Here is a 14,201-nt window from a genome sequence, read left to right on the forward strand (position 1 = left end):
TGAGTTGGGAGTGGAGTAATAAAATTGTTAATATGAAGACCTCTTGGAAGGAAAACTTTTACTGGACTAAATTATCAACCAACTGTTTTCTGTAGATAACTAGAATGTTTTTTTGTAGGCTCACTGCATAGGCCCAACACACTGTATACATTTTTACACAATTACATAACACCCCGGTCCAGTTTGAGGAACCAAATGTCAAAGGTCTAACTGGATCTTGACCATATTATTCCTACCAGTTTGAAAATACAGGCCTGTTGTACGTTTTTGGAGGTACCTTTCCCCCATGGACAGAACATAAATTTACATTTGGGTAAACCTGGTAAATCTTCCTATAACAAAAACGTCTGTGGCACTTTTGTCCTGGTTTTATAGCTAGAAGCCGCTGTTCACTGTGGGATGTGTGAATGTATTATATTTGCTTGGTATTAAAAGGTTTCTGAATGGGCTTTCTTTCCTCTAATGCAGAGGTAACAGATGGGGGAGAGCTGAGGGAAGAAGCTACAGGGATAAATTGCTGATTTAGTGCTTGCTACCAAAGAATTGATGTATACTACTCTACAGCCTATGGGGTGCCCTGAAACATTTTCTTCTATTCTTTTTGATTGTCTGTTTTCAGTACATTTTAGGTCAATTTTCAACAAGGACAGGGTAACTAGAGCACAATCGTATGCATGTCCACAGATGGGAAAGGCAATTTGTGCCTGAATGCAATGAAGGACTTCTTTTGTGTGGCTGTAATGTACAGGGAGAAGGGAGTAAACACAAATTCATGACTTGCTTTCTTTGCGTGCAGTTGTCACTGGAGATTTGTAACTCTTTTCTTGGTTCATTGTTCTTTGGCCAGTGTGTACTCACCATTCAGCTCTGCCAGCATTAATATGAAGTCTGCTTTTTTCAATAAAGCAGCTTTGTTGTCAGAATGGCAGCACTTGTGTAGAAGTTGGACTGTCTCCAGGAGAACTTGTATGGTATAGTACAAAACTATTGTTATATGATACTTTGGCTTCAGTGCCTGTTGTGTGAAAGGGCACCTAAAATCAGCTCTGTATTTACGTTCAGATTGCTAGCTTGTTTTTTAGTAATTGATTTAGGTTAAAGGCAAAAATAAAACGTTTCATATCCTAAAAATTAGTTTTAATAGTAGTGTGCTGGAAGCTGTGTTCGTCAAACAGCTGTAAGATTTGTGCTGCTCTACTCTGATCATAGCAATTAGATTATGATTAAGACCATATTAGCCTCCACTAGATTTTTATAGTTTAGACTACTAGTTAGACTAAAGCTACATACACACATTTGATGATTCTTGTCTAATTATCCCTTTAGGTCTAGTATCAGACATTTTTTTTTAGAAAACTGATGCCCACTTTGCATTCTCCTCCTGTCATGTTCATTTCCAATGCATGTACAAAACTGCAGAATCTACATTTCATTACTTTTTTATACAGCCTACAGTTTGTAGACTGTGTATTCCTTGACTGATGTCTTTGCCATGTGTATATCGCAGATGTGTTTGCCTTCCCTTTGAGCAAAACCCCCTGACTATTGAGATATGGGGACGAGGTGGCTGTAAGTCCATGACTTAACTAAAAATTGTATTTTTAAAATGTTATTGAGTTGTGATTTATTCTTCGAAATGTGTAAAGTCTCAAACTTTTTTACGTGTCAATTCCAATAAAGTGAAGAGTGTAGAGAATGTTTTTTAGACTATGTCCGCCGCCTCAGGGAAAGCATCGCATGTCGCGTCTACCCACTACAGAACGATAGAGGATGAATGGTACAGTACCTGTCACTGCTGCTCCATAGTCTTGTGATAACACTTGTTGCTGCCACAGGTCTATGCTTGCTTTCAGACTTGTGGTAACTCTTTTACAGGTACCTGGGCAACAATGAAAACACTTTGAGCCCCAAAAACTATGGGACATATTTATAGAGCAGTGTACTGGCCATTCACCAAATACTGAATGTGGCTAAATCATTCTGGTGCATGGGTTTTAAATTACAGGAAAAAGGCACTTGTGAATAACACAAATCACACTGACTTTTTTTATTTTAATATGCAGTTTATATATTTTTTATGGTGCTTTTGAGCACAAATTTCAGTATCCTAGTAAGTTAGGTATTGGCAAATGACCTCTTTTTTTTTTTATAAAGAGTTTTTCACCAGTTTCACTTTTGTTTCACAGACTGCAGGGGTAACATCTTAACCAGTTGTGATGACACACCAATTGAACATCAGAAGGTAGTGGATGTGTAGTCCTGGCACAATGAGTGGCAGTGTTTGGATTGTAGGCCAGGTATAGCTAACTAGGGCCAATTGTGCATTAAATGACTGTAAATCATGACCTAAACTGACCTAGGCTGGGAGATAAGAGTAGCAGTTTGCCAGAATTTCTATAGTTAAATCTTATATGATAAAGCAGTTACATTTATGCCTCTTTTTGTAAGCGGATGTTAAAGGACTGTATTTAAACTATCCTTGGCTAGTAAAAGGAACAGAACAGTGTTTTGGAATTATTGAAAATATCTGGCTGCTTTCCTGGAATGACCAAGTTTGAGAAATAAGCATTGTACTTTGCTTGTGATTGCCAAAGGAAAAAAAAAGAAAATTTACAAGACTAACAGGGCGTTACCTTGATAAATCTTTTCAAATGGAAGAATAAAAGCTCTGCCGGAGTTGATTTGTTTTCAGGGAAGTTGAAATGCGTTATCTTTTTCTTGCATTTTAGCTTTTAACATTTACAATGTCACATTTACCATTACTAATGAACAAGGTTTTGTTTTTCTGTTTGTGTTTTGCAAAATGTAACTTGAGAGCACATGATTTTGTCATTTGGACTGTAGGTAAGGGTAGGCTCAGATCTGATTTAGGATTAGGCGATCCCGCACAGCCTTACACAGCTAGCACATTGCCTGCCACCTGGGCACCTCACCCCACAACGCTGGTTCCTAAAGCACCAGTGCCTTCACATTTGACAAGGTGTTCTTTTCTTCTAAGTAGTAAGTACACACCTGTCAAGCAGCACATACTATTGTCTATCTTTTCCCTCCCAAGTTTAGCTGTCATAGGAAGTGCTATGTAAGCTGCACAATGTGGCTAAGCATACCATGTGTGGCCCTTATTGACTTGGCAGTGCCACATGGCCTCTATAACCGGAAGTAACAGGAACTTCTGCTGCTGACAAAGCATAAGCATAACATAAGAAAACCCTGTACTGTTCAAAGATGCGTTCTGATTGTGTTGCCTAAATTGTTTTTTTTTTTTTTTTTTTCCAACGATAATAATTGGAAGTGTGTACGTATCTTAATATATACAGTACATGAGCACTGTGTTTTCATATTGGTTGTAACCAAAGAATGTAGTTACCATAGAGGCAGTGACTTTTAATATCTTAAAAATCCCCACTGAGTTCCATGTCAACACATATAATGCAGGAAAGAATGAAGTGTCACGCAGGCCATTCTCAAGGTTAACACCTGATGCATGTTCGTTTCATTGTTTTTCCAGGCAAACCTTCAGATTTCCTAATATTCAACATGCTAAGCGCAGCCACTCTCTTTATTAATATATGTTTCTGAAAGAGAGTTTTTCCTGTTCTATCAGAAATGACAGCTTTCCAAGAGTTTGCTGACTTGGTAATAATCAAGCTTTCCTGCTAAAGTAGTTTTGCCTTTTCTTGGCATGCGAATCACTGACAAGTTCATAAGCTTTCACAGAATGATGTGGTATGGAAGTCAGGCAGAGGTTGAACATTAACCGAGTCAGGGTTGTGCTTTTGGCATTGAGAACTGCTGTGAAATGAGTATGTTAATGAGACATGCTGTACTTGCTGATGTACCTTGAAGTGAACACTTCTTTTAAAATTCTGTCTCTCTTCTTACAAGATAGGTGGGACAGCTTGTTTTTTTGCATCTACAGGTATAAATTTAGCTGTACAGGAAAGGTGATTTTTAGAGGGGGTGGTGTTGTTGGTGGTGGTTATGCTTTTAAAGTAAAATCCCCATTGTTGATAGACTCGGTGCTTTCTTACTATGAAGGCCACATATGACTATGATGGTCAAATGTTAGTACTCTATAGACCTTTGTAAATATACTTATTAAAAGTTATTTGTACATTAACTATGGTGCTCAGACAGTATTTTTTTTGTTTATGGAGGTGTGTTTGCATGTTGTCTCATGAAGATGCTATTGTCTCTTTACTTTGAAAATGAAGTTTGCAGGGCTGCAACAGTGTTATTAAGTGGGGGAGGTGAGGTTGGAATAATATCTTCCTCCTGCTAACAGAGGACTAATGTCATTGTTTCTCTAACATGCTCCTTTATTGTGTAGGCACTGTAGCATGACTGGATCTCAAGCACTTTTAAAGCCATTCTGTCGTTAGAAAAAGGTTAAAAAAATGTCTCTCCTTAAAGAAAAGACTTAATGTGTATGTAGGTCCTCTCTAATATGCATCTTTTACTGTGTTAAATATTAAAATGAAAGCATTTTGTTATAACTGATCTTTAAATACAAAACTACCTATTTAAAAAATTCAAAGCTGTCCCATGCACATAAGATGTTCAATTGTCCTTCTACCTATACCTGGATCCATAGGAAATCCCTGCTATAAATACTAATTTCACAGTGCATTAGTGGGATGGTCAGTAGTAAGAATGTTCTTTGCATTGCCGGACAGTGGGAAGAATGGCACCCTTACAATATAGCCTAAAAGATCATTGGGTTAGTAAACTGACCTGAGAGGCACAAATTACTGGTCAAGGAATTCCTACCAACCTCTGGAGGATCCTTTGGTCTGTACTGTAGAAATTGTTTAACTGGGAAAGGTTGAGTGTTTGGAAAAATACCGTGTGTGATATGTGAATATCAGGCAGTGGAAGAGGTGACGTTTATGACTTTTGTTTTAAAAAGAGATTTTGATCCCAGCAACAAAAGTTACTCAAATGGTAGGGTGCATTTAAGTAAATAATTATACTCTTCCTGAATATTGAGATTTGCTAATGGAACTCCAAGCAAGCGGCTAAATACACAGCTGAAATACATGTATGAATGCTGTTTTGTCTGCCGACCAACTCATTTTTCTGTCTATCCAGTCATGAGATTTATGCAGCTTTACCACACAGCCCTGTCCAGTATGAATGGGCCTGTGTCTTTCCTTACTAATATACAGTTTGCACATTTGATAATTAATTGATGATCACAGACCTTCATTATTTGTGCCTTCTTATAGTTTCCTGGAGTGCCGCTTTAAGTCCACCTTTATCGCACTAAAGAGGGGGCTCACTTAATCATCCTAATTTTTTTTGCCTGAAAAAAAAGCCAAAAAAGTAGTTGCCAAGCTGTTTCCTGGATTAGTGCGCACTTGGCAGAAGGATCATTGTATAAAGAAAACTTTTTTTTTTCTGATCAAATGTAAAATAGATGTTCACACAGATAATACATATTTTTTATATCTGCAGTTATATGAACTTTTTTTATATTCTTTAAATGAGACCTTGTATTTGCTTTAGCAGGTTCACTTTCATATTTTTGCTATTAATGGTAGGTCATCATTTTGTCTTCCTCAATTGATTTGTTCTGCCGCTTTTGCAGGTAAAACTTATAATAAATATGCATAACATTTTATAGTTTTCAACCTTTTATTGTATGGCACATTTTATCAAATAAAGCTGGGGAACTTGCCTTGTCATTAACACCCTGGACATAATAAAAAGTGAAAAGGTACCAGACACACTTACTTTTACTGGTTGTTCTGCTTCATAGCACAGACAGGAGCAAACACTTGGGGACCTTGTGACATTGGTAGGGCTGACTTTGTGCAGTTAAAGGTAATATGTTATTTTATTTGGGGATCTTTTCAATTTGTACAGATTGCATCTATAAAGCTATATCAAAATTATACCGTAATAAATGAAACCTTCACACACTTTATAATTTTAAATGATTTTTAAAAGTAACACACTTCACCTGTAATACTCTAGCATTATTGTTCCTGCTTAGTTAGAGCATTTTAATTTTGGTAACTTAGGTTATTGTAATTTAGTAGTTTAGCAATACCCATGGCAATCACAAACTTTCATAAGAAAAGCTCCTTTCCAAAATACACAATTTAAAAAAAAAAAAAAAAAAAAAAAAATCAGTTCTTGAGATCATTTTGAGTGACAATTTAGGAACTACGGGTGTTCTGTTCAATAGAGCGGGAAGGGGGGAGGAGGAGCATAAGACCCATTTGCTATTCTTTGCTCCTTCTATAAAAGCTATTTATGGAATATTTTTATGGGATGCATTGGTTTGTGCACAATACCTGGAATTGGATAAGATAAGTAGGGTATGACTTCAATCTGATTTAGAAGTTTGACATAAACTTCACCTAGACCTGGGGGAACATTTGAACCTACAGTTGGATGAGTACATTTCTGAACAATACAGATTAAATACCTTGTGACTGTAATCTTATTTACTGATAAAGAATAGGTTGCAGTATTGCATTACCTTTTAATCACCTTTAATTACCACCAACCCCCACCAAAAAATTGCAGGTATGCAGGTCAGGAGTTCTGATTTCTGCTTCATGTTTGTTCCACACCAGTGCCTGATTAGTGCTAGCAGCCTATATATTTTTCTGTGCGTAAATGCCTTCCAGAGCATTGTCGGTGTTGGTTAATACTTCATGGGATATGGTATAACTAATTACAGGTAGTCCCCGGGTTACATACGGGATAGGGACTGTGGGCTTGTTCTTGTGTTGAATTTGTATGTAATTCAGAACAGGTACATTATTTTAATAAATGCAATTAGGACAGATTTTTGTCTCAACATATTATTAGGCAGTGTGGTGTCAGTTACTGTATAAAATCCTCACTGTTAGTTAATCACAAACAAAGCAAAAAAAAAAATTTGTGAAGCCTAGACATTCATTAACTTCTGGAGGAAGCTGTGCAACTGCAGTTTGTCTTGGTCATTAAAGAGTTACAAGAGGCTGCAAAAGTTTTCTTCTGCAAGTCATGTGAACCACCCCTCCCCCATTAAGCCTCCATTCTAGGAGTCCCCCTTATGTCTGATGTCCTTAACTTGGGGACTACCTGTATAAGCAAGTTAGAAATTAGAATATCAGTCAAGTGGAAACCCTGACTTTTTTGTTTCAACACATCCTTTACAAATAACATTTTATTGGGAGGATGAATCTTCTGCCTACTAAACAATGTTTGGGCTGCTAATGGACTACTTTTCTACATTTAGTCTAAAACCACTGAGCTACAAAGCTGTGTGAGCTATGAAAGGATAGATGAAAATGTATGTTTTGTCACCTGAGGCTTTAAAAGTCTTGGTCTTCCATAAAAGAAAATGTTTTGTGATTTTTTTTTTTAATTTGACATTAAACATATATTAAAAGAAAATATTTTCAATGTTGGTATGTATGTAAATCAGTTCTAATTTTAAGCTGGGTGGTAAGAAATTGTAGGCAGGTGGCAGCCCCTGTATTGTGACCAAGCTTTTCGGTAACAACCCAAAAACAGCCGGGTGGTTACTGAAAACTGAGTACACACCACAGTTTTGTTATTTTTGGGCTTTTTTTTACCAGTAGTCGGAACAAGCCCTTAAAGAGGAGAATTTCATAGGCATGGTAATATTACAAAAAAAAGGTTGTTTCTGTGTATAAATAAAAAAGCTAGCACAAAATTATCTATATATGCTGAGACAAGCTGTAGAAGGGGAATGGATGGTGCAACAGCTGTGTCAGACTGGGAACTTTGGGTCCACCAGATAAAATGAGGAGAGCTCACCATTAGGTGTTGCATGAGGTGGCAAAATATGAACATGCCTTACTATGATAGGTCAGGTCCAATTTTTTCCTCATTTCCTAAACTCACGGACAGCAGGAAACAATGACAGAAGTTCCACACCTTCCACACTACTAATAAAAAGTGTGTGGCTGGATGAAGTATTTAGGCCCTAAAAAGTGCATGGCAATTAGGTACCATTTAGTCTATTAAGCGCTTTACATCTGTCTAATCGTTCTCTTTAGGGCAGTGTTTTGCATTCTTTAAAAATAGTCTTTCTTGCCTCACCTTTTGCCACTTTTTGGTAAAAATGTGTTATATTTATTGTCAGTGGCAACAAATAGAAAATGCAATGAGAGCAAGATCTGTGGCTAAACTATAAATGGAGTTGAGTATATGCCAGAATTGAATGTGCGCCTGTGTGCAGAATGGAATGTTCTGAAATGCTCTCCAGCGGGCACAGACTGCAAACAGCTGTTAAGGTCCTGAAATGTGCTCCCCTTACCAGCTTCTTCATATGTTTACACTATTTCCTATGGAGGTCCTGGAAAGCAGATCCACACAATGTTTTCTTTGCTGCTTTCTCAGTTTAGTGTTTGTTTTCCTTTCTTCTGATCCTAAACACAATCGCTTCTGGAGGCAAAAGCTTTTACAAATGTGTATTTTTCAAAAGCAATTATAAAGCATGTGGAAACAAAATTATCAGTAAGGTTTGCTTTATTATTGCAGATTTTTTTTTTTTTTTTTTTTTTTTTGTGGAGAAGAATTGTCTCTAAGGATGAAATGGCTGCTGTGTGCCAGACTGTGGTTAACATTGAAAGATTCTCTGTTGTGGTCAGTTTGTATTCCGTGTAAAGCCACTGGAAACCATGAACCTGACTGGAAGTCCCTGTATGTTGCCAGTTCCCACAGACTAAGAATTAAATAGCCTTTTATATTTTTACAAGCTTATTTTCCCTTGAGATACAAGAATGGATATGTTTTAGTATCCTAGACTGAATCATAGGTTTACATTTCCAGTAACTGTAATTCCATAGAATTAACTTAAAATTATATTAACACTTTGAGCTCCATAAAATGCAAGGTGTGTACACCGAGGTAAGGAAGACCAGAAAAAAAAACCCGTGAGCAGCATTACCTGATCAATGCTAAATGGACCTGTCAGTTATGTACTGCATATTGATGATGGCACACTGCAAACATAATGATGTTTCAGATATTAAAATGTGTTTTGGATCATGGAAAAAAACATTGTATGGTTAACAATTATCTATCCAATAATGTTAACCTTTCCATAACCAAGGGAAGCCTAGATGCCCAGACAAAATTTTGCAGCTTCAGTATGTCCTGGTTTATCCCACAATAAGTAATTGGCTAACATGTCCCCCTCAATAATTTGTACATCATTTAGGGACATATAAGGCCTCAAACTAGTGTACTGTTTGTTAAAATGAAAGAACTTGCCATTGCTACTGTAGCGTCGTCATATCTTGACCTGGTCTTTTTCAGGGTTTGGAATCTTCAAACGTCTTGATTGGCAGGGCCAGGGCCAAGTTCTTGAATATGTTCCATATATATATATATATCACTTTGCAGTTTATGGAACCTCCCATTCCACTGTGTGTGTGTGTGTGATATATATATATATATATATATATATATATATATATATATATAATTTAATTTAAAGTAGGCCTACGATTGGATAGGTTCATGCAGTGCTGTGTAGTTGACACATAAAACCTTCCACTTTGCAGTTTATGGAACCTCCCATTCCACTGAGGGAGCTTGCCAAAAACAGCTCCCCTTATCTAGTCGTATTACCTGACATTGGGCCATCCAATTCCCCCCTTTGCTCAGAACAAAGAATATAAAGTCTTTGATATGACCAAATCTGAGAGCCATTCAAAGATTTAAGATCGCATTTACAGATTGGCCATCTACCTTACAATGTAAATCGGGCTACTATTTGGAACCACATGCTGGTGAAATTTGGTACTTAGCCTCTTTAAGGATTTTTTCCATCTACATTTTTTTATTCAATAAAATAAATGACCCATTAATGCTGTGCTAAACAAAAAATATATTGGTGGAAAAGTGGTAAAAATAAGTTCTAAATTGCCAAATCAGTGTGCCCAAATTATTAATAAAACCCCTAAAAATAGAACTCCATGCATACAGGAAAATACCTGTGGTCATGTTTAGCTTTATCCATAATAGGTCAAATTTTGTAATAATATTTTAAAATAAGGTTTAGCTCTCTCAGTAGGTAATAAGCATAATGTCAGTAATAAAGCTCTCTGCCACAATCAAAAAAAGCAGTTGTACAAACTGTGCAGTAGTTAAAACCTTTGAGCTGCTTCTCTTACAACAGGCTGGAATAGGAAAGGCATATGTTCAGTGAAAGCAGTGTTCCTATGCTGCCCGCAAACAAAGCAATACTCCTCATTTAGAAAATGTTTCTACTCTACTTGAAAGGTTAGAACTGTATTCCTCAGGTAGGTTATTGCATTTAGAGTATGTTTTAGCTAAATAGAAAAAAACAGGGCTAGCTGCACTAACAAGGAGGTTTTCTATTGAGAGGAGTAAAGAATCTGAAGAACAGGCCCTGTTCCAGCATTGGCATTATACAAGGACCATCAAATATTTTGTCTTAGGCTATGATTATCAATTAAAAGGGTAATAATTTGCACAGAGCAGCTATCCACCAGAGAAACAAAACTGTGTGCAAATACATGTGCCAGAAGTAGGAGAAATATAATTGGTTTCTTGAATGAAAAAAAAAGAACTTTTTAACTCAAGTTTTTTTTTTTATTATTCCTTAAAATGTTGTACATGTCCAATTTAGTGCATTTTCCTTTTCTTTCTCTACTGCAAAGATCACAGGAAGTGAGGGGGAATCTCTTTAAAATCCTCAGAGCACAAGCCCAAAACAGGTGTACCCACCAGACAGGAAGATAAACTTGGTAGATAATATAAATGTTCGCTATGTAATTGAGAACATAAAAGCTTGAACCATATTTTAGGATATCCACTGTTTTTTTTTTTTTTCCTTGCTTTTTTTAACAATTTGATTAACTCTTATTTCCTCTTATTTCCTCAGAACTCTATCCGGCATAATTTGTCTCTGCACAGCAGATTTATTAGAGTACAAAATGAGGGAACTGGAAAAAGCTCTTGGTGGATGATCAATCCGGAGGGAGGAAAAGGTGGTAAGGCACCCAGAAGACGTGCAGTGTCAATGGACAACAGCAACAAATACACTAAGAGCCGGGGAAGAGCAGCAAAGAAAAAGGCATCCATGCAAGTGTCCCAGGATGCTACAGATGATAGCCCATCACAACTCAAATGGCCGGGAAGCCCAACATCTCGTAGCAGTGATGAGTTGGATGCTTGGACAGATTTTCGTTCCCGTACAAACTCAAACGCCAGTACAATAAGTGGTCGTTTATCTCCAATTCCAGCAACAACTGAGCTTGATGATGTTCAGGATGATGATTCACCTATTTCCCCCATGTTGTATAGCCCTGGCAGTATGTCTCCGTCCATAACAAAACCATCCACAGTGGAGTTGCCAAGGATAACAGATATGGCTGGAACCATGAACTTAAATGATGGTCTAACAGAAAATCTTATTGATGATTTGCTGGATGACATTTCTCTTACTCCGTCTCAGCAGTCATCTCCAAGTGTTGGCATGCAAAGAAGTTCCAGCTTTACTTATGGCACTAAGGGCTCAAGCCTTGGCTCTCCATCCAGTAGCTTCAACAACACTAGTAGCTTCAATTTCCCATTGACATCTCTTCGTCAGTCTCCAATGCAAACCATCCAAGAGAACAAACAAGCAACATTTTCTTCCATAAACCATTATAGCAACCAGTCCCTTCAGGACCTGCTGACCACCGATTCCCTTAGCCATAGTGACGTATTAATGACTCAGTCCGACCCCCTTATGTCCCAAGCCAGTACTGCAGTCACTGCTCAGAATTCACGTAGAAATATTATTCTGAGGAGTGACCCCATGATGTCCTTTGCAGCCCAGCCTAATCAAGGGGGAAGCCTCATTAACCAGAATTTGCTCCACCACCAGCACCAATCCCATAATTCATTTCTTGGTGGCAGTCGTGCCTTGTCAAACAGCATAAATAACATTGGTTTAAATGACAGCAACAACTTAGACTCGTCCAAACACCAGCAGCAGTCCTCGGTCACTCATTCTATGCAAGCCCTCTCAGACACACTCTCAGGACCCTTGTACTCCACAGGCATGAACCTTCCAGTGCATGAAAAGTTCCCAACTGATTTGGACCTGGAGATTTTCAGTGGGAGCTTGGAATGTGACATGGAGACTATCATTCGCAATGAATTAATGGATGCAGATGGGCTGGATTTTAACTTTGATTCTCTCATCTCTGCTCAGAATGTCAGTCTAGCAGTGGGAACTTTCACAGGTGCTAAGCAGACATCTTCACAGAGCTGGGTACCAGGTTGAAGATGTGATACAAGCATGAGCTTACCAGGTCAGTATCCTGTCAGTTGACCTGATATCAATCTCTTGTAGTCCCTGTACAGCATAGGTCACTCTAGGCATAGGGGAAGCAGAAAAAGGAGCCAGTCCGTTGTTTTGCAGTGCAAGGAGTTGATTGGAGGAGAGTATAGAATGACGCTCCTTGGCCAGCTGCTTCAACTGTCACATCAAATCTTAGAAATGGATGGACAGGAATACCAATCATGTTTGCAAATATAACTGTTGCTATGTTTTCCATCTGGGTATTGTTGACAGGTAATGGTAGTTCATCCATGTACATGAACAGGAACCGGTATGCTGTTCTCCCCATGCTCTTTATTTTAGATTATTACAAGCCTAGACTGTATAAATTAGTACATTTCGGTCTGATGCAGTCTATGAATTTTAATGAATATGTTGGATTTCCCAAGTCATCCAGTACATCTGATGTTAATAATAAATTCCAGTAATGGAAGGTGGAATGTATATTTCCCAGACTTTGCTAATAAAACATAATTACCCACTGTGCTCATTTCACTGTAAATCCTTTGTTGAGGATAAATTTCACACAACCTTGCACCAATTCACCTGTTACTACTTTTTGTACATTGTCATATGATTCTGTTGTATAAATCCGTCACTTTACTGCTACAGGTCTTTTGTACCACACAATAACACAGAGGAAGGTTGACTTTTTTTTAAGGAAATCTGAGGGCGTTTTTGTCATTCTTCAAGATGGAAAACTGCATTTATAAACTCTAGATTGGGATTGCATTGGTACTTCAACAATTTTTTATAATTTGGTATCTAAAATGTTTTAAACACTATGTATTTTTTTTGCAGCTTATTTACAGTGATTTGTGCAGAACCCTTTTTATTAAAGAAAGAGCATTGTTTAGGCTACTGATCATGCTCTAGAAGGAAAAAAAGAAGTTAGGATTTTCAAGTATTTTTTCTTCACTGGCCTACTTTTTAACCTGAGGATTTTGGTGAAACTCAAATAGTGCAGCAGCTATCATTTAATTGGAAGATGGCAAAAGAGTGTTCCTGTAAAGCTTTGTAGTAATTTATAGAATACAACTACAATTTTGGTCCAGTGTACCTGAATGACATGTTATATGACCTGTCATGATCTCCTTTCCCCATAAAGAGATAAGTGGAAGTCCACCTAAAGGTTATCAAAAAATGTAGGCTGAAAATATCAGAATTACTTCTTAACCATGGCCCACATACAGAACACTCTATTCGTGTCTTAATGTTTTCCTCATTACTAGAGGCTGTTTTATAGGAGAATTCCTTCCCATGTCCTTCCCACCTAGAGATTGTTTTACAGTAATATCAGTCTGACATATTGTAAGCCTATGATTTGTCCACAACAACTGAAGTACTGTGGTCCCGGCCAAAGTAAAACATTTCTCTCCACAGGTTTCGGGTTTATGTTTTAGGGGATGTGGGGAACTGGTAACAGAAGTTCATGTGTGGTGGCAATGCCCTTTAGTAATTCATTTTTGGGGTAGGATTTTTAAACTGATGAGCACATTGGTCTGGAGGACTGTAACTAGGGATCCCTGGATGGCATTACTCCATTTGAAGCCACCAACCTCGACAAATAGCCAATTTAAATTATGTTCTTACATTCTTCTGTTGGCCAAACAGACCTTAGCCAAGAATTGGAAACAACAGTTAGTTCCCTACCATGAGGTCCTACCTAGAGTGGACGCTATATTCATCAATGAAAAATTGTCAGGTTCAGTGACTGACACATGATAAGTTTGCTAAAACCTTGGCTCTAATATTCTCTATCTAATATGTTTATGTCGACCTTGTCAAACATATGGTAATTAATATAAATTTCCAGCGCTATTATCGATGTGTCTTCTGCTCTGTAATTTCATAGACCCGAATCCCTGTTGTA

At 37.6% G+C, this 14,201-nt stretch overlaps 1 protein-coding gene across 1 annotated transcript in view; it reads left to right on the forward strand.

The window, feature by feature from the left end:
• The window catches only part of FOXO3 (forkhead box O3), a 44,141-nt gene that overhangs the window by 19,627 nt on the left and 10,313 nt on the right, over positions 1–14,201 (forward strand). Inside the window, exon 2 of the mRNA XM_072408736.1 lies at positions 10,883–12,299. Within this exon, the coding sequence (XP_072264837.1) occupies positions 10,883–12,271 (1,389 nt within the window). The 3' untranslated portion in view covers positions 12,272–12,299. The remainder of the gene's footprint in view (positions 1–10,882; positions 12,300–14,201) is intronic.

Source organism: Pyxicephalus adspersus, chromosome 4, assembly GCF_032062135.1.
Source record: "Pyxicephalus adspersus chromosome 4, UCB_Pads_2.0, whole genome shotgun sequence".
NCBI classification, from domain to species: domain Eukaryota; kingdom Metazoa; phylum Chordata; class Amphibia; order Anura; family Pyxicephalidae; genus Pyxicephalus; species Pyxicephalus adspersus.